Genomic DNA, 27,839 nt, shown 5'->3' with positions numbered 1-27,839 from the left:
TTTCTAGTTCAAAGTCGTATACTAATCTTAGAAGGTATCAAATGTCACGATATAACAGTAGTATTAGCAACTAGCGAGTCTAATGACCAATGAGGTTACACAACAAAACTTGCAATTTGGAGTATCGAAAATATCATAATTTTAACTGTTAAAAAAGACAACAAATTACAATGCGAAGTATACAAGATTCACGCCTCTCCCATGTACTGTTGTACTAAGATTTACACTTGATACCTCCAAAATAGGAGCTCCACAAAAGGGAAGCATCTCAGAAAATAATAGTAGAAAAAAACTATGAAATAAATAACAACAGATTGAAGATATAGAGGTGCCATCGGGAGAACAAGCACACAAAATTCCCATGATGTATTCATCATCACAAACATCCGAAGCATTACAGTGAGATGTACGGACTATACAAAGATTCTCTTTTTTCACCTTTCCAGCTTAAGCAAGGTTATCTGCCTAAGGAATAAGCTAGAGTCACAGGGGTTCTTATATTCCAGTTTAGGCACCAGCATGTTCCAAAAAATTTCACTGCAATGATCAGTATCATCAATGGGAAAGTAAAATAACTCCGTAATAGAAAACATGCCACCAAAACCTGAATCATGCTTATAGAAAACAAAAACTTTGGATCAGATACTTATAATCATACTAGTTAGTCATTAGTTCTTAGAGAAACATAAAGTTCAACTGTCATCCAGGTTTAGAAATCATCATTGTAAATAACCTCAGTTCTAAGAAAGGAGTGAGGCATGGAAAGAATAGATGTACACAGCCTTATCCCCATAAGCATAGAGACTGTTTCTAGGATTTGAACTCATGACCTCTCAGTATCATGGAAAGAATAGATGTTCTAAGAAAGGCTGCAACCTTATCGTTGCGCCAGCCAACAACTTGCCCACTAAATAGCCTCTATTTTGTGGCTCCTGAATTAAAAGTGGGGGACAACCCTCACTCTATGAGCTAGCTTTGGGGGTTGAATTAGGCCAAAATCCATATATTAAAATGGTATTAAAGTCTATCCTAAATCCATTAAAAGAGTCAACCACTATGTCATCCACGCACCAAGCCCAAAAGTGTTGGGCATGAGGTGTATAGGGAAAAGTCCAAGTCTCAAATCGGCTAGAGATACGGCCAGGATAGAGTATATAAGTGGGGAGCAACCCTTACCCTATGCGGTAACTTTTAGGGTTGAATTATGACCAAACCCACATTCTAAGAGCTAGTCACCGAACAGGGCTGAGCAGTTTGAGTTTTGACAATTTTCTCTTATTTACTATTTATAGTGTTACCAATATAGAATTTCCTTATGGCAAGATTTGAGAGTTTGGGTATTTGTAGATAGGTACATGAATACAACAAATCAGGCAGAAAATAGATATAGGTTGCTCATACCATTCATATGTTAGTTTGTAAGAGCTTGCAACCTCAGCCTTCTTGTGCATATGAAACCAATTTTTTTCTAGCAAGCATCATTTGTCTCTGCTTTATTTGCAAATATATTGGTCGTCAGTTTTAGGCTTCTCCACTAACCAAACTGCTTTCATCTTCGCCAGACACACTACCAACTGCTTTGTTGCTACTCTTCTTTCTCTTGTCTTTGTTAGTGAAAGGCTTATCCTGGGAAGAGCTTACCAATCTCCTGACAAACTTTTTAGAAGGAAGTACAGAATCATCCTCTGAACTTCTTTTAGAAGAGGCTGTGACATTGGGAGTGCTAGACTTATCCTTAGACTGTTCAGTCTTTTCTTCCACTAAACCATCTTTTGGTGAAGCTTCTGTATCAGGAAGCAGTGCTCGGTGACTAAGGCGCAGCTGCCCCTTTTCATTTACCTGCAGTGCATCATTAAAATCATAAGACTGAATGCCTACCACACAATATCATAAAATTGGATATTTTGAAACAACAAAAACAAGAATCATATCCTTCATATATAATAAAATTTTACATTGTTCATACTTCATAACATGAGTCGGGAACTAATGAAAATAAGGTGGCTGACTTGACCGTGAGTACAATTTCACCAATTTCAGAAAGAAAGAAAAAGTTCAAATTATAAAAAGAAGAATCTCGAAAAATAAAAATATAAGAAATTTCAGTTAGAGAAAATTTCTCTCACGTGTAATAGCTGAATTAGGCCCAGTCCATTTCTAATGGGTATGATGAAGGCTAAACATGTATTGCTGGATAAATATTTTTGGGATAAAAACCCATGTTCTGGTACTGGGGTTAAAAATCCCAAGTTCTGATCATTCATATAAAGAAAATAACATAAAATATAGTGAAATTAATCACTGCTCTAAGCTCAACAGAAGCAACCCCCTTTCTCTCCCAGGTCCTCCCTTCACCCTCTAGTCATGGGGGCAGATCGAGCAATAGAAGACAGCAGAGCAGAAAAGACAGACAATTGGTACTCATTACACTCAAATGGTATATAATTTAATCTGGTAATTATTGTAATTAAGATAGATTTATGGTTACCTATTATTTATTGTATTTTAGGAAAGCAATCGTGCAGCCTTGTATACACTGTAAAACCTTGTACAGTTTGATTATCAACAATAATATTCAGAAATTTCAACATTTTCCTTTCAAGTCCCTAATTATCCAATTATACTACCACAATTACATGAAGATAATAATACTGTTACCTTATGTTCCTTTAAGCAAATAAAACACAAATCATGTAGTCAACAGTCTATAGAATATTGAGTTCTTGCTTACAAACACCTTCAAGTGAGAACAAGTGAGTTATGTAACTCACTAAAATAACCCAGCAAATAGGACAAACATCGAATAAAGGAATAGCTTGGCTATGTTGAATCGCCATTAAGAAAAAAACACGAGTTACTACAACATTGTGTATAGAGCCAATGGTAAAGCATAACATGCTTCAAAGATTGAGTAAAATGACATGCCTCTATAAGCTTTACATCAATGCGATCTCCCACTTTAAAAACCTGGAGGAATGCAAGTCAAAGATTATCCCGGCATTATTTGCATATGCTGTTAATTTACTTCGGAATATAGAATCAAAAGAAAATGCTTACATCTTCTGCCTTGGGTAGCCAACCTGAACTCAGTTCACTGATATGACATAGTCCCTACATAAAATGAGAAGTGTTGGATATCAAATTGGGCCACTGATTCAGTCAATTAATTAATGATTAGAGAATCAGTCAATTTAATGCCTGGCTATTGAGTATGGACTGATAACTGACTGCAATGTAACTTTAACTGTAGTAATTTATATTTACTGAAACTTTATACTAATTAACTTTAAAAAAATATATTTATATCGATGAAAATTTTCAAGAGAGCTGGATTCTTTTATTTTTCTTTCCTTTATTAGGATTCTGATTGACGTAAATATTTCTCTCTAGTTTAAACCTGCTTTGTATCCATTCTGATTCAAGGAATGAAGTCACTAACAAGTGATAGTGTATTTTACACTATCACTTGTTTCTTATAAAAAGGATTGGAGGTAGTATCTCACAAGAAGAAATATCCAAATAGTGGTTATAAAGTTCGGAATTTCCGTCATTCTATGGAACCATGCTCCTTTTTCTTTTAAATTTTCAGGGTTTACTATCTAAATTATGTTAATGTGACTTTTTATTTGGTCCATCATTTTAAAAAAGTTGTAATTTAGTCCTCATATTTTCTTTTTCATTTCCTTTACTTTTAGTCCCTTAACTTTTTTCTGTTCTGTCCATTAAGTATTTTTTTTGCTTATTTTCTAGTCTCTCTAAACATCACTCTTTTCCGTTTGGTCCAATTTTTTTGTCACATAGGCACTTTTTTTTTATCAGCAAAAATAGTGTGTGTGTGTGTGTGTGTATTATAAATAAAATATATCAGTACAAGAGGTACTGTGGTATGTACATCCCAAGATAGCCCTACTATGAGTTATGGTAACCTAATATTAGCAATTGAAGACAGATATTAGGTAACCATAGATCTATAACTAAGCTGGGGTACCCTTCTACAGAGAAGAATTCTAAAGACCAAACCCCCCTATACAAAAAGAGCAACTCTGATGTTGCTGGACCATAAAAAGAAAGGAACATCAAATCCTTTTTCCAGATTTTTGAGCCATGACCAGCAGAAAAGGAGAGCATCATCCATCAGTTTTTGACCATCAAAGCTGTCACCTGAAAAAAAATCCTGTTCCTATGATTCCAAGTGCACCAAGCCAGAGAGATCCACCAAATCTGCCATCTATGTTCAGAAAAACCATTCAGAAAGCATTGAGAATGTTGGAGAAAATGTTCTTTTGGCCTTTCTGAAAATACAGAGAGCGTATTTATCCATGACAGGGTCTCCCACCACAATGGCATGATTTTGGTGCATCCAAAAAACAAATGCCCTGCATCCTCGTTGTGGTTTAGGCAAAACGGGCAGCAGACTTCATCCAAAACTACGTTTCGGTTTCTAAGATTCTTCCTTGTTGGCAATCTATCCCGGATCAATCTCCAAGCAAAAAGAGACACCTTGCTGGGAATTTTTAGTTTCCAAAGGATAGAAAATGCCCTCTCATCATCTTCTTCAATTGCATATTCATTAAGTGCCCGATATGCACTTCCCACTGAGTACTCCCCTCCCGGATCTCCCTCCCATGACCCGCTATCTTGATGTTGGACCTGAACTGCCATCCCGTCAATATCCTCCAGGAAATGTGCTGCCACATCCATCTCTCCCTCCATTAGCAGTCTCCTCCACTTGAGCTGCCATTCCCACACCCCACTTGACACCAATCCCATCTGCTGAATATAATGCTGTTGCTGCTTTGAGATACAGTACAGTCTAGGATATTTTTCCAGCAATGGGACCCCATCTTCTTTCCAGCCATCTTCCCACTTAACAGACAAAACAAATAGAAGCCTAACAAAGGGACTATATGGGAACAAAAAAAGGAAAAAATGAGGAGTAATGGGAGACCAAATGGGAGAATCATAATATTTTGAGGGACTTAATTTAAACTTCTTGTATAAAGAGGAAACTTGTTAAGGCAGAAAAGAAGAAAAACAAGAGGAAAATATATCATTCATGTAATTAAAGTTGGAAAGATTAGCACCTCCTTTCTACTACTGAGATTAAGATAAGATTGTATTGAGATTTTGTGCGATATAGACTGAGATTTGATATTTGATTGATTTCATTGATATTTGTGTTAGGTGCAGCAGTTGCATCACACGAGTCTCTTGCAGATGTTTCACTCTTTTGGATCACTTAATTTTTCACATATTTTATCTAAGAATCTTTTAACTTCTACTATTTTCATTGAATCAATGCAAGCAACAAACCAATATAATCAGAAAAAGAAGTGATAAATACCTATATATATCACCAATAGTTGGAACCATCGTCAAACTATTAATAATAGCTTTAGACTTCTCTAAACTAGGTAAATCTTTTGCAAATATTTTCACCTGCATAAGCCGCAGAAGAGTTATTCATTATATATCAATAGAAGAGTAACTGTAATAATCATATAAAAGCATGTAGATAAGCTGATTGTTCTCGTACAGTGCCATCATCTTCTGTATCAATAGTGTCTACTCCAGATTCCTCAATAATGCTCTTCACTTTTTTCCCACCAGAACCAATTATAAGATTTATTCTATCCGGTCTTACCTATAAAAAAATATGTGTACATGATAACCGATGGATGATTGAATGATAACCAATGAAGGAGAAAAAAAAAGGAGTGCTAGGAACACATTCTCTAACACTCTCTCTAATTGATTAAAATATATTGGAAACTACAAAATCAGGAGAGAATCATTAAATGCGATGTGGGACCCACAAAATTGTCATTTTCAATAAATTTCCACCAATAAGACAGTTTTCCTAGCACTTCTCAAAAGGAAAGCAGCAAACACACCTTCATAACATGAATCAGAGGAGCATACTTGGAAAGCATTTTTGCTGGAGGAGGTGAGGAATTCATCATTGCTCCTTGATTAGGTGATAGAAGGGAGAACAAAAGACAAAGATATTAAGACGTCAACAACAATATAAGAAAAAAAATTTAAAAATACAAAAATATAAAAAAGAATTTTTGAATTTTACAGAATTAACAAATGCTCTCCAAAGCACATGTAGATTATGTTTATTTCAACAAGAGTTAAGTATATGCAGACTGAAAATTAGAAATGTTGTGAACAGGAAGATGAAGAATGGTGTCTGTTTCACAACTGTAAAGACAATAAATGGAAAATATTGAAAGTTTCTAAGACTTATAGGTTATGATCACTAACGTTACAAAAAAAGGAAAGTCCAGGAAATGGACTTGTCACGTGGACTTTATACTCCATTAATCCTCTAGGGTATATTATTGTAAATGAGCAATTCCTTATTCCAGATCCTCACTCATCCTCCATACATTTATCAGTTTCTACATGCTAAATGCATCTGGATGTCTAAGGCACCCTCTGAGTTGAATAATTACATGGGATTAATATATATAGAATGAAATGCAGCAGATTAACATACAACAAAAAACTTTTTCGTCTAGTGCTCTGTGTGATGTGTTTCTCTGATTCTGAGATTAGCACCCACTCCACATTTTAGCCACATTCATACTTGATATTTGCTACCATAGAATGATGGAAACACAGTATTCGTTTTTTTTGTTTTACCACTACTTTCAAGAAACAAACACAAGATCTACTTCTGACACAGTAAAGTCAGATCTAGTACAAAAAATTGTTTAGCACTATCCAGTTTTGGCTGTATATTTCAAGGAAAGACTATGAAATGTACAAATTCATTAACTGCAACATACTTTGTAACTTGTAAGTCATACCACCATGAAGTAAGTTAGTGTTTTAACTTTACCAAGTATATGCTTCCTGCCATCTCTTGCTTGTAGAAGTGCCTTTCTCATGATGGGCAAAGTAATTCCACCCACCTGCAACATGATATATTTATAGCCATTAGCAAACCCTATATTATAAAATATAGATATCAAATAAAATAACTTACTTAAAAGAAGAAATGAATAAAAATAACAAGTAGAAGTTAGTTAATACATAATATATGTACTCCCTTAAAAAAAATAAGCTGTTTTTCAAAATCCAAACAAATTAGAAAAGAAGAAATAAGCATATTAAAATATTGCATTTAAACGTTCATAATATTTCACCTTAATGTCCATTTGAAATGCAGTTATGCCATCTCCATTTCCAGCAACCTGCATTTTATCATTGTCAAAACATCTTTTTAGCATTATGATATCAAACAATGTTGATCAAATATAAATTAACTAAAAATGAAAATATAGAACAAACCAAACTGAATTCCCCAAATTACTGATCATCCAAATAATTACGTGAAGAAATAAGTATCAGAAGTTCAACTATGTAAATTATAACCTTGAAATCCATATCTCCAGACGCATCTTCAGATCCAGTTATGTCAGACAGAATAAGTGGAGTTCCATCTCCACCAAATTCCTTGGTGTCCAGTACCATACCCATTGCAATTCCAGCAATAGAACACTTAATAGGAACCCCAGCATCTTGCAATGCTAAGCAACCTCCACAAACAGAAGCCATGCTAAAAAGAAAATTAAATGTGGAAACTTCAAAAGCTATGTAAGAAAAAAGAACAACAGTATAGTGTGCAAAAATATAAAACAGTGAATCAGAGGTGGGAGAATATGGCATCTTCCTGAAATAGTAAAAATATTACATCAACTGCAAAATAGCCATGAGCCCATGAGCTTTAGATCTGCGTTTTATCAATAAATGCTAAACACTAGCAAAAAGTGCATAGCTTCAGAAAGTCTTCTGCTCCTTAGTTCTTACCCATCACAAAACCATGATTATGTGTTGAGAATATTCTGTATTTATCCAGAATATTTATTGTATAACGGAAAAAAAAATATGATTTATAGGAACAAAATCTCCTATAATCAATTGTATTTATGATTATAAACCTACATAATAAAATCACTGGTGTGTAGCTAAAACATGGTTTCAACAAACCTGTCCTTTGCTTACTTTCTTTTCAATATGGTATCTAAAGCTTAAAACAGAGGCAGCCCCAGAGTCGTGCCTACCTGCAAAACTCTCCTTTTGTTTCAGTTCATTTAGATATTTAGGGTCCTAGTAGTGTCACCGCCACTTTAGCATTTCAATATTTTGTTACTACTATTGACAATGATATTTCATTCTATTTGGTTCTTCCTATCCAGAAATTATTCAAAACACTGTTCCCTGCTTCCAATGTTTTTACTCTGAGATTGATATCTACACAAATATGTGACCTATTTTAAGGTGATACCTTTTCTATTGGTTTGGTTACTCATATCAGTCAAATGTTTATTGGCCAGGATCCCCATCATATAAGAGTTCAAGCAGAGGGTATTTTGTGTTTGCTGGAGCTTAATTCATGGAATGTTAAGAAACATAATGAAGCAGCTAGATGCATGCAGAGGCTGGACATCTAGAGTAACTAGGGATGGCAACGGGGCAGGTAGTAGCTACCTTCTATCCACCAGATAAATATCCACCCCGTACACACACAAGTGCCCATTAAGCGGATATTGGCAGCTTTTTTCAATATCCGTGGATATCCATGAATTTTACTGGGAAAAAATAGTTTAAAATTATAATACAATTTAACTCATTTTTATTTATTTTACAATTTCTTCAAAAAAATAGTTTAAAGGTAAAAATTAAAATTATTCAAATATTTTACACAATTATCCTAATCAAGATTATTCAATTTAGAAACTAGATTTAAATTTAAAATGCTTCAATCTCATAAGTCCAAACAAAAGTCAATAAACTAAAATAATTCAATCTCATAAGTCCAAACAAAATTTAAAAAGGTACAATACTTCAATCTCACAAGTCCAAACAAAATTACTTAAACAATGATATTTAAGTAATTTTAATATAACGAGTATTTAACAGGCACCCATGGATATATCCATTTAAATTATCTAAGGGTACCCATTTAGGTATCCATCTTCTATAGTTCTATTTGTTACAGGTTTTCTTCGCGAATATCCATGGGTACGGCTATTTTTTGCCATCCCTAGGTAACAGCAGTATGTAAACTGACATGGTTAAAAAGTAATTAGTAAAGTCTTCAGTGATGAAATTGGGGGAGGTCAAACCAATGAAGTTAATGAGTGACAACCAAGCTGTCCTACATTTTGCATACAACCCTGTTTTTCATTATTACCATTTTGTTAGAGAAAAGGTCCTCTCGAGATATTACTATAGGCTTTGTTATCTCCAACCAGATTTGCCAAAATATTTACTAAGTTCCTAAGTTAGCGGTCCTCAGGTTGACCTTACTTGTAATAAACTTGATGTGTGTGATATGTGTGAGAAGAGAGAAACAGATTTTATTTTCTCAAATTGCTTGAGTTTACCACTCAGCAGAGTGATCTATTTATTATAATAATAACAATGGTTACAAAGATAATAAATAACTACTACTATTTCAAGAAAACTACTTCCTAAGATACAATGAACTTAGCTAAACACAATAACTAAGCTACTGGGAAAAGTAATAATCATTAAATGCTCCTAAGATACAATGAACTTAGCTAAACACAATAACTAAGCTACTGGGAAAAGTAATAATCATTAAATGCTCCTATTTCCAAATAATATGTATGCTCGATCTTGCAGAGAAGTATTAGACTTAAGCTTTAGAACATCTGTAAATATACAATCAACTGTATTCATTCTGATTACTTAGATTAGATCAATCAATAATTATTACTTTGTTAGGCCAGAGATTAGTTTGTGATTAGCAAAATTAGTCCTTTAATTACTCTGGTTGCAAATTAAACTATAATACCAGAACCAGAACAACTGTGTAGCTGAGCACACATTTTCATTCAATCTTCATTTTTTTTCCAAGAATAATGATGACAATTGACAAACAAATAAATAAAATTGGAACCTGAAAATGGAAAGGAAAAAACTCACCTTGAAGAGCCATTGCTTTCAGTGATAGTACTCTCAACACGTATAGTGTAAGGGAAATCATCTTCAGAAGGCAAAATTGGTGCAAGGGATCTCTCAGCAAGCATCCCATGACCAATTTCTCTTCTACTTGGGGCACCAATCCGGCCAGCTTCCCCAACACATGAAGGAGGAAATGAATACTGCAAGTTTTATTTTAGTTAGTCAACAATTTTCATTCTGAAATTTTAAGGAAAAAAGTATAAAAAAAACATATAGATCCTAAAAGATTTCTCAGTAAACACACAAGCACAAAAATATATATATAAAAAAAAAGAGAATAAGTAACAGATGTACAATGTAAGTTAAACCAATCACCAATATAAAATTTTACTAAAAGATTATGGATATATAATGCAGTTAGGTTTTCATACTGTTTGGAGAAAAATCATGATTAGGTGGTTGGTTTTATACATAAATAAGAAAGAAAAGTGAAGAAAAAAATATGAAAATGAAAAAAAAGTGTTCCTAAAGAACTGATTTCCTAAATTATGGAAAACAACTCCTTCAAAATGATAGCCTTAATGAAATTAATTAAATTATATTAAATTTCAAAAATAAAATGTTTATTTTAAAATTTTCATACTTTCTTTAGAATTATTTAGTCGGAAAAATTAATGTCAAACAAAATGTTTTGTAATGATGATAATAATAAATTAATAATGTAAATAGGCTAAACATATATTGCAATTGCTTCAATTATAACATTATGCCTATATAATGAAGCCACTATTTTGTAATTTTGACATTTGGATTTCATCATGTCTATGGTTTCCTCTTCATCTCAACATGGTATCTAAAGCTAGACTAGAGATAATCCTACTTGGTGTATGCCTGGTGGGCCCCCACTGCCATGAGTGAAAGTTATTTTTTCTGGTAACCATATTTCAACTGCAATTATTAGTTTCCAAAGCCATATCATCCCTCTGACAGACTCCCACCCCTTCCTGACCGTCTTTCACCATCATTCAAAACGCAACATACAAAGGGGCTGACCAGAAAGGCTGTGATAAGTGTTGTAGAGTGCAGCCACCGAGATGCGACTCTTAGACGGTTGAGATCGCAAATCAACTAGAGATATGGCCTAAGTTGAGCTCATAAGGCTTGGGCAATCCACACCATACAAACTAGTTTTGTGGGGTTAAGTTAGGCCTTAAACCCACCCAAATTCTAAGAATAATTAATATAAATAAGGGTTAGACTATGTTTTATGAATATATCAAATATATCAATACAATGTAATAAATCTTGGTTAATACCTAACATCAATTCAGTGTTTCATTTTCTTTTATCTCTTCTCCTTCCCCAATATCTAAAAGACTAAAACCATATAATTTCAATAATATAGACATAACTTTGCAAAACTGAGTATAAAAGAAAAATAAAGCACTGCTCTAATAACCCCAGCAGAACCAAATGAATTAGCAGTTGCCACTTGCCACCTTGTCCACTTAACTAAAGGAAACAAGATTTGATTCCTCCTCACTTAGGCATTTATTTTGATGGTGACATGGAGCATTTGATGCAGCCAGTGCCAAGTCATCAACTGAGAACTGTTTGGACCTGCTGAATGGAAGCTCAGTGTGTTTATCTTGGCTTTTGGCATCTGCAACTCTAATAATGAACTAAACTTGACAAACAACTGGTTCACAAGTCAAGCCAGCAAGTCCAGTCGGATTTTTCAAACATCACTCAGATTTCTCAAAATAGGTAACATCCAAACAAATATAAGTGAACATTAAAGTAAAGTTCTAAAGAGACCTGCAGATAGAACCTCTTGAATTCATCAACACCATCAAGGGTGTCAATTCTTTGCGCCATTTGTTTATCTCCAAGTGTAACAACTGCTAGTGCCTGCCAACCAGATAAAGCCGATTAATCACTCAAGATGCAGATATAATATCACTAAGGTAATGAGTCAAACTCTGAATAAAGTAACAAAAGTAGAAAATTATTGATTTTTAGTAATCATGAGATGCTCATAGTACACCAAATTCCAAAAATTGGGGTAACATGGAAGACTTGTGAGTTGTGACCAGACCCAAAATTGATAGTGGAGAAACATACAGTTATAATTTTGCGTTCAGGCAGAATGAAAACACAAGTTTCTACTGGTAGAGACTTCGTAAAACAACATCACAACTGGAGCGTCTAGCACCCTTGTAGAGCAATTTGGACAACAAACATTTCTAAGGTGGATTTTTTTTTTCGGACAGCAATCAAGAGTGGCAGTTTAAACATGGAACACCTCAGAAATATAAGTATAAATTATTGCATGTACCCTAAAAAGAAGTATAAAGTATTACCAATCTAGTGCTTTATGCAAAAATTTACACAAGAGTCAACAGATAATATATATTTGGAGGCTCAGAAATGATATCATTTTTCAGAATCAAACTTTTGATATCACTAGGCTGACAGATAGCACTCTGTTCCTTTCATGGACCTGGTTGAGGGGTTGGGAAAGGAACTTCCAGATTCCTTTTTATAGCTGGTCTTCAAATATGTCTACAGCTTTTAGTTAAAGTTTTTGTTAGTAGGGTTTTCATTTGTGTAGGGTGTTGTATCTCCTGAATTGTCAGGACCCCCTGTTATGTAATATGTAGTACCTCTGGTACTTGTTATTCTATAATATATTATATCTTTGCCTTCCAAAAAAAAAAGCCTGAGAAACTATAGAATTCCATCCTTCTAAAGCTTGTAATAACCTGAGTAATCAAAATACTGACTTCCAATCACTAGTTTCTAGATTATATCCAAGTTGATTACAATTGGAGACTTTAAATGAGAAGTGTGTTAAAGGTCCAAGGAGTCAGCATTATTAGTTTTGTTCCTCCTTTGTGTTTGATCATTCTATCTCCCTTCTAATAAAACTAACAAACACAGAAAAGAGATAATGTGACTTGCATAAGCATATATAGACACCAACAGATATCATCAAAAGCATAAACTGGAAAACAAATAAAGTTGGCTCAGACCTGTGTCTCGCCTCTTGTAAAAAGAGTACTTCCATGTGCTCTAGGTAATAGGCCACATCTCGAGTTAATTGGACGTATTCCGTCAGGTGTTCGCCCATCACTCCTTTTCCCCCCCTGTCACATACACAGAAAAGAAATCAATAAGCATGGATCCATCCATTTTGGCAATTCATCATGCAGAGAAGCTTCTAAGGATTGCAGCATCTTTGTTACAATTACATTTACTTTAACTTAAAAAAGTTATACCAAAAAAAAGTTACATCCTTTTGACAAGGTCAAACTTATAAGAGTAGTATTTTACTCTCTAAGTGTTTTTTACTTAGTTTACTGTTAGACAGTTGCAAGGTTAGTTTTCTGTTAGACTTACAGCTGTCAACAGCTTTATCATTCTGTTATGCAACTGCCTATATGTACTGCTTCATTCCCCAACCTATAGTTGGATTGAATCCTCATCAATACAGAAACACTTTCCTCCCTCTCTCTCTCTTTCTCTCTTCTCCCTAAATCCCTTTATGGTATCAAAGAGCTAGGTTAGATCCTTGCTTCTACAAATGGCTTCCACAAACAACAATTCTTCTCCCCCACCACCTCAGCCGCCGGTTCCAACGCCGGCGCCGCACTCCCTGTCTCGTTCTGACATGCTGTAACAGCGAAACTCACGGATTCCAATTACCTTCTATGGCGTTCTCAAGTTCAACCTGTAATCATCGGGCATGATCTTCTCAATTACATCCTCACTCCGCAGATTCCGTAGAAACTTCTCACCGTTGAAGATCACGACAACAACATCATTAGCGCTGCCTATCATTTCTGGGAGCAACAGGATCAATTGATCCTCTTTTGGTTCCAATCAACTATTTCATAAGCAGTTCTTCCTCGCATCATCAATTGCGCAACCTTGTGGCATCTGTGGGATCGATTGCATGAGCACTTCAATCCATTGCATGTGCGAAGAAGAAGCAATTACATAGTGAGCTTCATTCTTCTTCTCTTGAGAATCATTCAATTACTGCTTTTTTGTTGCACATTCACTCCCTAATTGATTCACTTGCATCAATTGGAGACTCGTTTTCAACTAGCACTCACATCGACCTGATTCTCGATGGTTTGCCTGATGATTATCGCACAATTTGTACTATTCTAAACAATTCGTGTGATCCTCTAAGTCTAGACGATGTCACTTCTATGCTACAGGCTAAGGAATCTAGCATTGAAAAGTCTCACGTATATTATATATGAAAGAAAAAGACAGGTTATCCACCTATGCAGTACGCATTGTCATTAAAGTTCCTTAAATGAAGCAATTGAAATTTATCAATTTTCATTAAAGGGATAAATGAACCAATGCTCACTTCAAGTGCAAGTCTATTAATTAAAAGTATAAAGGTAAATTCACTTGATAATGCTTTTTTTGTTAGAACCAACTCAAACTAAAAGCTTAATAAGTTAGGTGCATAACTTGGAATAGTTTTACATCAAACATGCCACATCATGTTTGGGCTAAACAAACACAGGCATTGAGGATCATTTCAGTCTAATATCATGTCACCAATTGTTTCAGCTGTTTAACATGTAAGCCCAAAAATAATTTAATATCAAATGGACTTGTGTTTGCTTTAGCAAATTCATGATAAATAGTTAGGCATTTCCTACCTCATTGCCCATTGAAATGATTAATTCATTTTGATAGCATGGAATGAATAATCTAACAAGTTTAAATTTTGACAGTTGAGAACAGTAACACCTTTAAAGCTCTTTTGAAAAAACACATGTTCCATATCTGCTTCCAAAAAGACTAACATGGATGTGTTTGCCACAGTTATCAGATTAGTATCTGGCTCATAACTAAAACTTTCAACTCTAGTGAAAGAGCCTTTCTATTATGAAGAAAACAGAAATTCACAGACTATTTGACATAAATCTTCCCAAGACCGCGAAAGAATCCCACTTATATAATTAGGTTGGATAGCGATCTTAATTATTTTATCACAAGTACTCATACCTCTACTATGCGCTTCCTCCAATATTTCGAAGTAATTTCCTTAAATACCAACTTCACATCCACCTCAGAAAACTGTACGAAGTGGAAAAAAATAGATATATGTTAAAATGTAAAACCAAATGAATTAAGAACAACGGAGATACAAGAGGGCCCCACATCATCTCTACATGAATCAAGGAACAAAGAATAAAATTAAACAATTCAAATACACAAAAATAAATTATAAAGAACATAATGTCTATTGCCGGAAAAAATTGACCCATAGTAGGATACTATATACTCAAAACAAGGGAATTAAAACATGAGCAGTATCCTTTTTTGTCCCAGTTCTTGGGTCACGGGTGGGTATAAATAAAGACATTATTAGAGAGAGAAATTTAATGAAAACAAAACCCAAGAGGCAAAGAATGTAGCAAAGCTGGCCAATATCTCTGCACGGATAATGGTTGTTCCCCTAAAACAATCACAAGCAGAGCACCAAAGAGAGGAAATCTATATATTGGTAGCACAAGCCAAAATTAAGTTTGGCATGCTTCTCTGAGAAAATTGCAACAAGAGCATTATATAATGCTTCTATCAAGTCTATCACCTCTATGCATAACCTCTTTTTACAAAAGAATTCATTAAGAAAAAGAAATGAGAAGAATGGGATTAAACCTCCTAAAGCTACACTGCTACAGAGAAACGAAACAAAAGAGGACAAGAAAAATAAACTCATTTGAGCAACCCAGTCTGTTTGCGTGACTTGCCTAGAAACACCCATAAAAAGTAACCATGAACAGAGAGCACTGAGCCTAAGATACCATATATGCACCACTTTATAATCCATTTAAAAAAAGAAAAGAAAAAAAAAAACTTGGAAATAAGCATTGTACTTACTAAAAGGGCTGGTTTACGTGGAGTTGGCTTTATATGAACATCACCTTCGTCAACTTCACCATCAACAATTACTTCCTCGTCTTCATCCTCAACCTCAAGAATCTCCGCAATGGTCTCAGAATTACTCCTCAGTGTTGAATCATTTGAGACAAACCCATTTTCTGTGAGTATCTTCAGAACCTTTTCTTCTAATGATGAAAGGGCTTTCCTTCTGGGTATTTTGTTTCTAATTTGAAGAACTTTTACTAACTCATCACCAGCAATTGCCTGCACATTCCCACTCGCTTCAGTTTCTATCCAAACCACCATATTCAACAAAACTAATTAATGAAGTATTCAATCATCTTGTCTGAGAAAATATTTAATCAAGTAAAAGCACGTTTCTCTCACACATGGACATGCAACAAACTATCAAGAGAAATGATAGAAACACACTATCTGACACACTTTTTTTATTGGTTGAAATTTATTGAAAATAACAATTTTGTGGGTACCACATCATATTTAATAATTCTCCTGATTTTGTAGTTTTCAATCAATTTTAACCAATTAGAGAGTGTGTTCCTAGCACCCCTCAACTATCAATAGCAATAGGTGACCAAAAATGATTTCATAAATGTTTCAAAAAAACACAAGAACACTTCACACCAAATAACAGTATCACAGTATGTTAGAGTTTTAGAAGAACAGTTTTTGGGTTATTTCGCCCACACACACAGGGAAGAGCAGGGGGGGTGAAGACTTTTTTTTTTGGACAGCAAAAATCAATATTGTATATTATGTATAATGCAGTACTAGATGTACTGCAGATAGGATAAAAAGTACAAGGCAAAATTGCCTAACCCATCTGAAAATTACAAAATAACAATAGCTAAAGCCAGATAGAATCAACCCCTAAGACAACTCCTCCCTCAAAGTAGTGGACCATTGATTAAAATGAATATGGAAGTCTTTGTCCATACATTTTAACCATGCCCATGTGTGGAATAAAGCTTCATCCATGACTTTTCCGGAAGAAGACTGAAGTGAAATGCAGAGCACAATTGCATAATCAGTGGTCTCAATGACATCATGAAAGTGATAAATCTGGCCAGAGTCCAGAGATGTATAAGAGGCACTGCATCGATGCATCCTTCCAAACTCCTCCCAGAGTCTCAGCTCAAGTTTCGCCAGCAAGTTTTCAGTAGAATGCAGGTGTAGGAATTGTCTCCTGAATGAGGTCTAATAGAGAAACTCTAGTGGGCTTAACCAGCATCATTTGAGGACCCAACTTAAGTCAAGGCATAGTAATCAATCTGGAATAGCATCGCGGAGCAGCTGACCACAACAACCCCATAGCTAGATCTTAGGCTATCCCAACAAAAAGGTTTGAAAACTCAAATCAAGGGCAAATTATGGTTTTTGGCCCCTGTTCATCATAGTGAGCACAACCGCCTCATTTTTCCACTATAAGTGACCCCAGCCCATAAACGCAATGCAATTAAGTACCTGTAGCAGCCACCTGCCACAACTTGACGGCACTATACTACTGCCCACCATTGATAACTCTGATTCAAGGACAGTCATCTTTGGGCCCAGTCAGGAGTGGCACTAGCCCAACAAATTAAAAAATATATATATTTTGACTTTCACAGCACAATGGCAACAGAATGCAGAGTTGTAAGAGTAGAAAATAGACATGCATATATGGGTTAGCAAAATATTTGATTATTATTAGCACTTATCTTCAATGAGGGGTGTGCCTTTTGGTTCCCTCCCTCTCACCTAAAGGTGTTAAAAGCCATCACCCTCTTAAGGATGCCTTATGCCTTTGACGACCTTGCTACATTAGTAGTGGACATCAATTTTTATTAGTATAGATAAGATAGGTGTTAGTGCTTTCTAAGAATATTGAGAGCCTCCTTTCTTTCTAACCCTTCTACCATACCTAAACTCTAAGCCCTATAATTTCGACAGACTCATTCTACTTGTTGGAACCCCCTAATTTGGCTGAGATATTGCTGTTTAGTCTCAGCATTCTTGCTGTTTGCCTCTATATAATTAACTTTCTATGTTACACGATTTTTCCTCTGCTTGGCTGCTGTTCCTTCCACATGGAATGGAATACTGTGTTATAGTTGCTGTTTGGTCCTACTTTGATCTGTTTAGCTGGATTTTCTCAGCCGGGTCCTTGATAAAGTCAATAGCATTAATCCTGTGAAGTACTATTGTCCAAACAAACAACAAACTGTACTATACAAATTGTTGACGAACTGTCAAGTAATGTAGGAATTGTTAAGGGGAGAATAACATCTCCCTAGACATTCACAAATCATAAATAATTCAAAAAAATCGGACTAAACAAATAGCAGAAAATGATAAAAGGTAGCAAAGAGCATACTTCAACATGTTCATAAAGTTCGGGAGGAGGCAACTTAATGGCATCCAACATCTTTGGCTTCCCACACTTCTTAACCAAGGCTTCTACCTCATTACAGATTGCTCGCACTGCATCCTGACAGTAAACAACAGGCAAAAGATGATGCATTGGCAATTAAGCACAGAGCTGTTCATAAACTATCAAAGAAAACATGACACAAAAATGGGAACGTCTATAAAGTAAAGCATGTCAATCCCACTATAACTAAAACAAAACCTGTTAGGGAGGCAAGTGGCTTACTCTTTTACCATATAATATTTTATAGTGAGAATTTCAAATGCTCAATGCAATAATAGCCAAGGAAAAATGAACTGAAGATAGAGGCACACAGGAAAAAGGTTGTTTTGAAACATTTTAACATTGTTACATTTTCAAGGAGTTGAGGACGAGGATATTTCTAGAGATCAAAATCTACCGTGATGACTCTTTGCTTTCAGTGCTCTCTATATTAACCAGCCATAAATAAATGTGTCTTGCATGATGCAGTGCAAATAATATTTCAAATAACACATGCAAATGATTTTCGGGGAGGAAAAGAAAATTCATTGAATGTACTAATGCTTGGTAAGCTTATCTAAACAGTACTGTAAGGCAACAACCTGACCAACTTCTACAGCTTTAAGTAACTTCTCTTCTGGGAGAAAACTGCTATAGCCCTGCAACAAAAATTTAAGCCAGTATGAAAGTACAACCATAAGACTTTCAAGAATCATGATTTACAGATTTTAGAATCTGGAATGATATGATTTCATCAGCATTTTTCTATAACAACCAATGCAGATTCCTGAAATTTGACTCTAACACAGCTGAAAGTGGTGACAGTTCTTTGCTTTCAAAATACTGAAAATTATAAAAGTGGAAAATTTTGGTGTTCTCTGCTGACAGACAGGTGCCAGTGCCGGTTCAATTAAATTCCGCTATAGTTGAGATTGCAAACATGTTAATTAGGGGTTTCAAATTTCAATTATTTGATTTATGACAGAACTTCATCTTACAATTGTTTTCACGAATAAATTTGCTTCAAAATTAATGTCCTATTCCACATGTAAATCTTCAGTTAAATACCAAGGCATATTCATTCTGAATATTAATTGCTATTGTGGAGGCATTCAGCAGAGTAACTAGCCCGGCTCCAAAAGGTCACTTAGCTGGCCTTCATGGAAACCTCTAAATTTTGCAATTAATAATTGGTCTTAATTTGTGATAACCTATTTTTATGTCAAGTTGAAACTGAATGAGAATGTTGAGGGGAGATAAATTTTATAACTCTGAATTACTTCCAACCCATTTCCAGGCTAAGTAAATAATTAATATCAAAAACTGTCAAGCTGGTTGAAACAGCAGGAACGAGGATAATTGGCATTCTCGTTTATGTATTCTGGCATGATGCCAAGCCTATTTATTATCTCATTTGATTCTAGGCTCTTAGGATGACATCAAAGTAACTAAGAAAAAACACTACAGCAAAGAATATACAGAACAAAAATTATTTTGCATGAAGGAAAAGCTAATATTTATTACCATCACAAAATCTTCTATTTTCTATTTCTCAAAAATCAGGATAGTTATACATGCATGATTTTATTTTGAAAGCAAGTTACAAACAATTATTGAACATGTTCTATCAGTCTATTGGCATATTTCTAACATGCTAATGTTCACAAGAAAGAATAATGTTTTACCTCTATCATCAATATTGCACTATCTGTGCCAGCCAGCAAGAGGTCCAACTCAGAGTGTTCCATCTCCTCAGTCGTAGGATTTACTATATACTTATCACCAACAAGACCAACACGAACTCCAGCAACTGCTTTTGACATTGGTACTTCTGAAAGTGCACTGGAAGTTAAATGATTAAGATTAATAGTTATGCACAGAGTGCTTATGGGCAAGTGTAGCATAATGCATGTGCGAAAATACCTCAGACCTAACTTAAGTGTCTATGTGTTTGTTTCATAAACTCACAATGCATATGCACCTTATTTTTGTATCTTCTAAAGGATATCCCATCCACCTTTCTGATTGTATTTCTTTCCCCTTTTTATTGAATTATCATCAGTTTTATGTTTTGGCAAACAATGTTTAGAGTAAGAGAGGTTTTTTTAATACATTCTACATGGAATCTAAATGTCCTACGGTTGGCAGCAAAATAGAATGAGCAACTTACACTGCTATACCAGCTGCAGTGATAGCCAAAGAATCAGGGGAGTGCAATCCATCATAGCTCAAAACCTAAAAGCATCAATTTGCAGCAGACAACAGAATGTGAAATTTCCACAAGGTACAGTCATTTTAAATTTTTAATACACCAAAGTAATAATGAACAAAAGCAGGATGTATAAATCATTTCAGTACAGCAGAGTAATGAAATCATTTAAGTTGTTAACTGACAAGGTAAACGGTGATGGTCCTGCTTATCTCTATTATTGCCTAGGACAGTTACAGCTATGACATTTTCAACATATGGTATTTCCTAAAATCTACTTTGAAGGTCAACAAGAAAATAATAACTAGAAAATCAATGTTTTTCCACAAAGGGATGAGTGTCTTAACTTAAGTGTTATCTATGACAAATGGTACTTCTCAAGCTCAAGAGAAAATTTTACAAAACAACTATAAGGCATGTGATGTTGTATGGAAATGAGTGTTGAAGAAATAATTAAGCTTGAAGCTAAACTTGAAGATTTCAAGAATCAATCCAAGTTTTTAGTAGTGTAGTAGCCTGGTCGGAGTTAATACCAAAAACCCAAAATGGATGTTGTATATTCCAATCCAAGGTAGGATCTCAATTTTGACAAATTTGTTTATGATACTTTTAAAATTATTGAGAATTTATTTAAATATATAAAAAGTTAAGTCAATTTGAATTATAAAATAAACTTCTCAATCCAATATTTTTTCTTGGAATTTAGTATTTCAGTTCAATGGATGTTATATATTTCAAATATTTTGTCATGTAATTGTTGGACATTTTTCACAGCAGTCCTATCCCAATTCAATAAATTTGAACCATCAATGCACAAAGCAAAGTTAGTAAACTTAAAAAACCAAGGAGACAGACCAATAGAAGTAGACACTAACAGCAAAATTTTAAAAAGTGAAATTTTAAGGACTAATGGACTATACCCAAGATAATATTTGAGTTTCATGATAGAAACCCTTTGGCATTGTAGGACGTAGAGGCCTATCAATCAATCTACAAATAAGAACCTGCGAGCAACATATGACAATAAAAGATTAAGGACAAGAGAGTTAAAAACAAAACCTTTCACAGATAGCAACATTTATAAAATAAGATCTCTTCTTTTCTCCAAAAGTATATTGTGGAAGCAAGTTCATCCAAATTGCAAATAATATGAAGAAGCAAATACTAAGTAAAATTGAATTGATCAAATATGCTTAGAAACTTCCCAACCACAAAATCCTAGTATAACTTCTTCAACTGGCTTTTTCAGACTCATTATGTCAAGCCAAAAAGAAATTCAACCATGTATTCCAGCTTCGACACATGAAATACATGTTTCACAGGGGTGTTTATTTGGACTCTGAGAGGCCTTTTAAATAAATTACAAGATTTGTCTTCCATCAGCAGTTTGGCTTCTTACATTTGAACTTTAAATCCGCAGTCAAACTCTTGAAAAATAACAACCAAGAATATTCAAATTTTTCTTATTAACTGGAATTGGAGCTTTTCATTATTGAGAAAAACCCAAGTCCCACATCAACTAGAGAAAGTGCCAAGATAAAGTATATAAGTGGGAGGTAACCCTCACCCTATGAGCTAGTTTTTAGGATTGAGTTAGGCTCAAATCCACATTCTAAGATGGTATCAGAGCCTATCTTAGATCCACTCAAAGAGTCACCCACCATGTTATCCACGCACCAAGTCCAAAAGTGTGGTATGTATTGAGAAAAACCCAAGTCCCACCACATTGGATGGAGATAAGGCATAAGTGTAGGGCAACCTTCACCCTATGATTTAGCTTTGGGAGTTGAGTTAGGCCTAAACCCACATTCTAAGATGGTATCAAAGTCTATCCTAGATCCACTCGGAGAGTCACCCACCATGTTATCCACGCACCAAGTCCAAAAGTATTGGACGTGAGGGGGTGTATTGAGAAAAACCAAAGTCCCACCACATTGGATAGAGATAAGGCATAAGTGTGGGGCAACCCTCACCCTATGAGTTAACTTTTGGAATTGAGTTAGGCCCAAACCCACATTCTAAGATGGTATCAGAGTCTATCTTAGATCCACTCAAAGAGTCACCCACCATGTTATCCACGCACCAAGTCCAAAAGTGTTAGACGTGAGGGGATATATTGAGAAAAACCCAAGTCCCACCACATTGGTAGAGATAAGGCATAAGTGTGGGACAACCCTCACCTTATGCGTTAGCTTTTGGAGTTGAGTTAGGCCCAAACCCACATTTTAAGATGGTATCAAAGTCTATCCTAGATCCACTCGGAGAGACACCCACCATGTTATCCACGCACCAAGTCCAAAAGTATTGGGCATGAGGGGGTGTATTGGAAAAAATCCAAGTCCCACATTGACAAGGGATAAGGAATAAGTGGGGGGCAACCCTCACCCAATGAGCTAGCTTTTGGGGTTGAGTAAGGCCCAAACCCACATTCTAAGATCCATCATGTCTCTCAGCTACAAAGGGTGACAACACCAACATTGCAGAGTTCTACCAAGACTAGTCAAAGGATTAGTGCACAACCAGCACGTGTGGGCACCAGGGCTGCAGAGCATGGTAGGATATTAGGATCCAATTACAAGGTATGGAGCTTGATCCCAAATTGGAAGTATGGGATTCTAGTGTAAGGTTTATGTTGAGAATTAGGAATAAATATGTCATCTATTGTAAATTGATTTGATAGGATCTTTTTTTTTTGCTCAGCAAAAGTAGATATATTATATATATAGAATAGTACCAGTGGTACTAAATTTACATATGTATAGAGATGGATCCAGCTGATTCAGTGTTTTAACTTAGCCAAGCTAGATACACTCTAAGGTGTTACATAAATCCAGCATCACCTATCCTCATCTAATTACAAAAAACATCCTTCAGGTTAGAAGACCATTGGTTAAAATGTAGTGTAAAATCCTTCTCCATGGATTTGATAGGATCTAATTTAGGGAAACTTAATCTCCTCTAATTATGTGTAATTATTACTACCAGTCTATCTAAACGAGCATCTGTTGTGTACTTTGACACATGATTTTCACTCAACTTCCCTCTTTTTTCTCCAACTACAATGGCTGGCTAGTTTTTGTGGTGCGGTTCTCCCAAGGTTCTTATCACAAAGCACCAAATTTTTATTTCTGCTCTTAAATTTCTATAAAATAGGCAGATAAGTCCAACATTTTGCAGACAACCCAAACAAAAGAAGAATACAGAGGAAAAGGTGGATACAAAATCCTTAAGTAAAAGTGAATCTCGAGCAAATGGGAAAGCAAATTGCCAATATAAGTCACAAACTGTCAAAATTTAAGATGGGTGTCCGGGATCAAGATTAATCGTCAATTGACATTATTGTAAAGCCAAAGTTAATTAATAGAAAAATAGTACCTCATGATCTTTTATCTTTCCTTCTCGCTTAAAAAAACCTCCACTGAAGCAATGGTAAATTGAAGTATTAAACTCCAAACCAAAAAAAAACATGCAATAAGTAAAATGGAATCTGGAAATAGAAATGGGTGTATCTCATACTCATACCTAGTGCGACCAGCTGCTGAAAAACGCTCTTGATAAATAACAGAAAGAGGGAAAAAGTCAGATGGTTCACAAGGAACATCATCCAAGCAAACAGTTGTGTACACAATCTGCAATAAGAAAAACAACAGCTTGAATTTTCAAATGAATAAAAGCAGAATTCTTCGTGCATAAATTAATAATTAATAATTGTTTACATCCTAAAACAATGTAAGCTAAAATAGAATTTTGGTCCCTCAGCTACATTTTTGGTTTCAGTTTGGTCCCTTAAGTTTAAAAAGTTTCACTTTGGTCCTTTAAGTGTCTCTTTTAGAACAGATTAGTCCTTCCGTTAGTATGGGAAAATATGATGCTCAAGCTTGACTCAATTATTTAAACAAGCCAAATTTAAAGCTTGGACTTGACTTGTTGGAAAAATATGAAGCTTAAGCTTGTTATTTAGCTTATTTATAGTTTGATTATTTTTTCTTATATATCAAATATATTCTTGAAGTGTTTTTGAAGTTTATTAATTCAGTAATTAATAGACATTTTCATGTTAGTAAATGAGATAAATGTAAGAGACAGAGAATAAAATAATGTTTGAACATAAATTATGTAATTATAATTTTTAATACAAGTACAATTTACCAAGTATATGTCTTTTTTATATAAAATTAACATTTTTCTACCATTACATATATACACTTGAGTTTTCATGGGCTTTTAATATCAAACCTATCAAGGTTGAGCTTAACTCATTCATATAATTGAGCTTAAAGTTAAGCTTGAGCTTGATTAAGAACTTAATGAGTCGAGCTCAAATAGTTCATGAACTACTCAGCTTATTTACACCCCTAGGTATGATTCCTAGTTAGCAATCAATTTTATTTTCTTTTTAACATAATTTTGATCCATTTGACAATGTTAACATAATTTTCAAGGATAAACTAATCAATAGAAGAAATATGGAAACTTACAGTTTCTCCATCTGTAACTGTAACAGAGCCACTTGCTTGTCTTCCTATAGAACCGGTTTCAACCAAAATCTGTAGAATGCCACAAAACCTAATATGTAAATCAAACTAGTAATGGATGCACCTTTTCACTTTATAAAGATATTTTAGCAAATTGCAATGCAACAACTCCACCCCTCATACAACCATAATATAACATAAAAATATTATGATGATTTGTCATTTGGCACAAAAAACCCTCTTACCAAGGGCATAAAATCTTGCAAAGAACTAAAAACAAACTTTACTACAGCAATAGAAAGATAAAAATTAAACTGTTCCATTTACACATTTACTTAGCAAGAAAGCTTTTAAGAACATATATTGTTGTAAAATCACAAAATGGATTCTAAGTCAACACATTCTTTCATAAGTTTCTGAAGAAAAGGAAGTTCAAAGAAAAAATAATAAAGCTAATCAAAAACTTCAATGAAGGGGGGAAACCCCATCCAAATAAACTCCAAAAATATAATGAGGAAATATTGCCCGGCTTCAGAAAATTAGAGCCTCAAAAAGGCATAGTCACTTCCATAGACCCAAGTGTGCTGTATTGCAACAGTTACCTGGTTGGTAACCAAAAATTAGGGGTGATCACATGTTAATAACTAAACGATCCACACCAATTAAATGTAATGAGATTGGGTTCAAAAAAAATTATTTCATTGGCCCAAACTTATAGTAACAGAAAATTAGGATAGAAAATAAAGAGACCAAGGTCCTGACAAGTAGTGGTCAAAACTAAAATGCAAAAGAAAACAAGAGGATAAGAATGGAGATTCTGCAACAGAACAGAATATCCCAGACCATCCAAACCTTTCTACCTCACTCAACTCTGACCTGCCTCCCCCCATTCCTTACTCTAAGTATGCCATAGGGAACAAGGTTCCAAGAGAAAACTGTCACAACCATTAAACTTAAAAGGGCAATTTTTTACGCAACATGCTACCAAACCCAAGACTACTTCTCCTTCCCATGGTTACAACAAGAAACAGCAAGCAATCCTTCTTATACTTTTCACTGTCAACCTCGAATATCATAGTCATTAGAATCTTACTATCCATGATTTGATGCGATTCAGCTTGCTATTGATTCATAATCATATCATAAGATGAATCTCAAATGACTTTGAATCTTACCATGCACAAATGAATCGCTGCAATTCCGTATCATCAATACAAATAAAATAACTCAACTATTCATATAGTTTTTTATCTTTTTCTTTTAATTTTCTTTCACTAATCCTCGTGAAAGAAATCAAAATCAGATAAGCTTAAATCCTTAAGTGAAAAGGAATTGAAGGAGCAGTTCTTAAACTTATGTCATTTGATCATTTCACTACTTTATTTGTCCCTTACTCATTCAACGCATGCACTCTACTCTATTTTGCTGTTCCATTGCTTCATTTCCAATCTTCCAAAAATAAAGGCTTCACTACTTTATTCTAATACTTGGATACTTACATATACTATTTTTACTTCAAGGACTATTTAGAAGAGAGAGTAATACTTTTAAGGATGAAATAGACGTTTATTTATTCAAAACAAAATGCTTCAACCCAGAAACAAAAAAGAAACTCACGTACTCAAACTTACATGTCTATCACCAACGGGAATCTTCACGGAATACGGTTGCAAGCCTCCACCGTCGGCACCGACGACGGACTCCGACACCTCCGGCGAGTCCGCGGAGGCTCTGACGGCGGAGCGGCGACGGTTGTTGCCGGAAAGGAGAGAGCGGAAGTTGCATTTGCGGGAAGCGTGGAAGCGAGGGAAGAAGAGAGGCTTGGAGAGGAGGAAGTGAGATGGTTGGGAATGGCGTTGGAGCGTGGCGAGGCCATGGAGGGAGCTGCTAGGACATGCTAGCATCTTCTTCTTCTTCTTCTTCTCTCGCTGTAATTTGTGGAGCGAGTTGAAGTTGTTGCTTCTCAGTTTCAGGGAGTGGTGAGTGTGAGGAAGAGAGTGGGACACAGAGGACAATGGAGAGAAGGAGAAAGTGCTGCCGTTATCCGCTTTGCTATTTGGTTCAGACGCGCGCTTAGCTTTTGGGCTATTGGGCTTTTCTCATTCGGTTTTCGGACCTAAGCCCATTCTGCTTTAGTATCATTTTATTTTATTATAGGGATTTAATTTAAATCCTGCACCTCCCATATGTATCCGGCACCTCCAAGAAATGTTTGAAAAGACTAAGATATCATGTTGGTGTTTTGAGATGACAAGTATCTGGCTCGATTCTACGTGGGGCAATGACCACCATTTGATGAAATCTATGAAAATGTCATGGATACCCTATAGGCCTTAAGCATCACATGTGTTATGCTTTTCAAAGAATGTTGTTACTTTAATTGGGAAGACCATGAATGAGTTGAAGTATAACTTTGACTTTAAGGTAATTATTTGATTTAGAATCTTTGTATGGCTCATGTTAATCCAATGGATCAGAGTATCCTTGTAAGGCTAGGTAACCTTGACGCTCCATCGACAGTCCCATCTCAGTTGAAAGTATGGTGTCAGATCTTGTGAATTCGTTGGCTGCATGTGCTACCAAACTTCTCTTGCAAGTGCTTTACTAGTACCACATGCATGTGAGAAAGATGAAGGCAAAACATTGCATCGTACATTTTTTTTAGAGTGTTCAATATATGTGGTCTATGATATGGATGCCACGAGTGTATAGTATGGCACTTATGCAAATTGTGTGAGTGTGATCCCTATTATTCCATTTTTTTAGAGCAAAATAAAATTTCATTAACAAGTATCAATGGTACCGATCGCAAGTACAAGGATCCATGAATCTGGACTAGAAATCCTACACTATAAGGATCTCCTTACCCAAAGGAAAC

The 27,839-nt window shown here is 35.1% G+C and overlaps 1 protein-coding gene across 1 annotated transcript; it reads right to left on the bottom strand.

The window, feature by feature from the left end:
* Positions 1 to 115: 115 nt before the first annotated feature.
* LOC100819741 (polyribonucleotide nucleotidyltransferase 1, chloroplastic) lies at positions 116 to 27,000 on the bottom strand. The gene is made up of 25 exons (XM_041010825.1): positions 26,593 to 27,000; positions 24,965 to 25,033; positions 24,009 to 24,115; positions 23,862 to 23,904; positions 21,407 to 21,490; positions 20,448 to 20,512; positions 19,963 to 20,119; positions 18,880 to 18,936; positions 18,242 to 18,355; positions 15,862 to 16,128; positions 14,983 to 15,054; positions 12,981 to 13,094; positions 11,764 to 11,856; positions 9,967 to 10,145; positions 7,387 to 7,570; positions 7,158 to 7,205; positions 6,851 to 6,923; positions 5,895 to 5,968; positions 5,537 to 5,644; positions 5,314 to 5,439; positions 4,303 to 4,866; positions 3,058 to 3,111; positions 2,926 to 2,967; positions 1,402 to 1,839; positions 116 to 537 (listed from the first exon to the last, which is right to left on the bottom strand). The coding sequence occupies exons 1-24, from the start codon at positions 26,863 to 26,865 to the stop codon at positions 1,522 to 1,524; spliced, it is 3,285 nt and encodes a 1,094-aa protein (XP_040866759.1). The 5' UTR covers positions 26,866 to 27,000; the 3' UTR covers positions 116 to 537; positions 1,402 to 1,521.
* Between the last annotated feature and the right edge of the window lie 839 nt (positions 27,001 to 27,839).

Source organism: Glycine max, chromosome 16 (genome assembly GCF_000004515.6).
Source record: "Glycine max cultivar Williams 82 chromosome 16, Glycine_max_v4.0, whole genome shotgun sequence".
NCBI lineage: Eukaryota > Viridiplantae > Streptophyta > Magnoliopsida > Fabales > Fabaceae > Glycine > Glycine max.
Note: the sequence above shows the minus strand (reverse complement) of the source record. Positions and strands in the feature narration are given on the sequence as shown.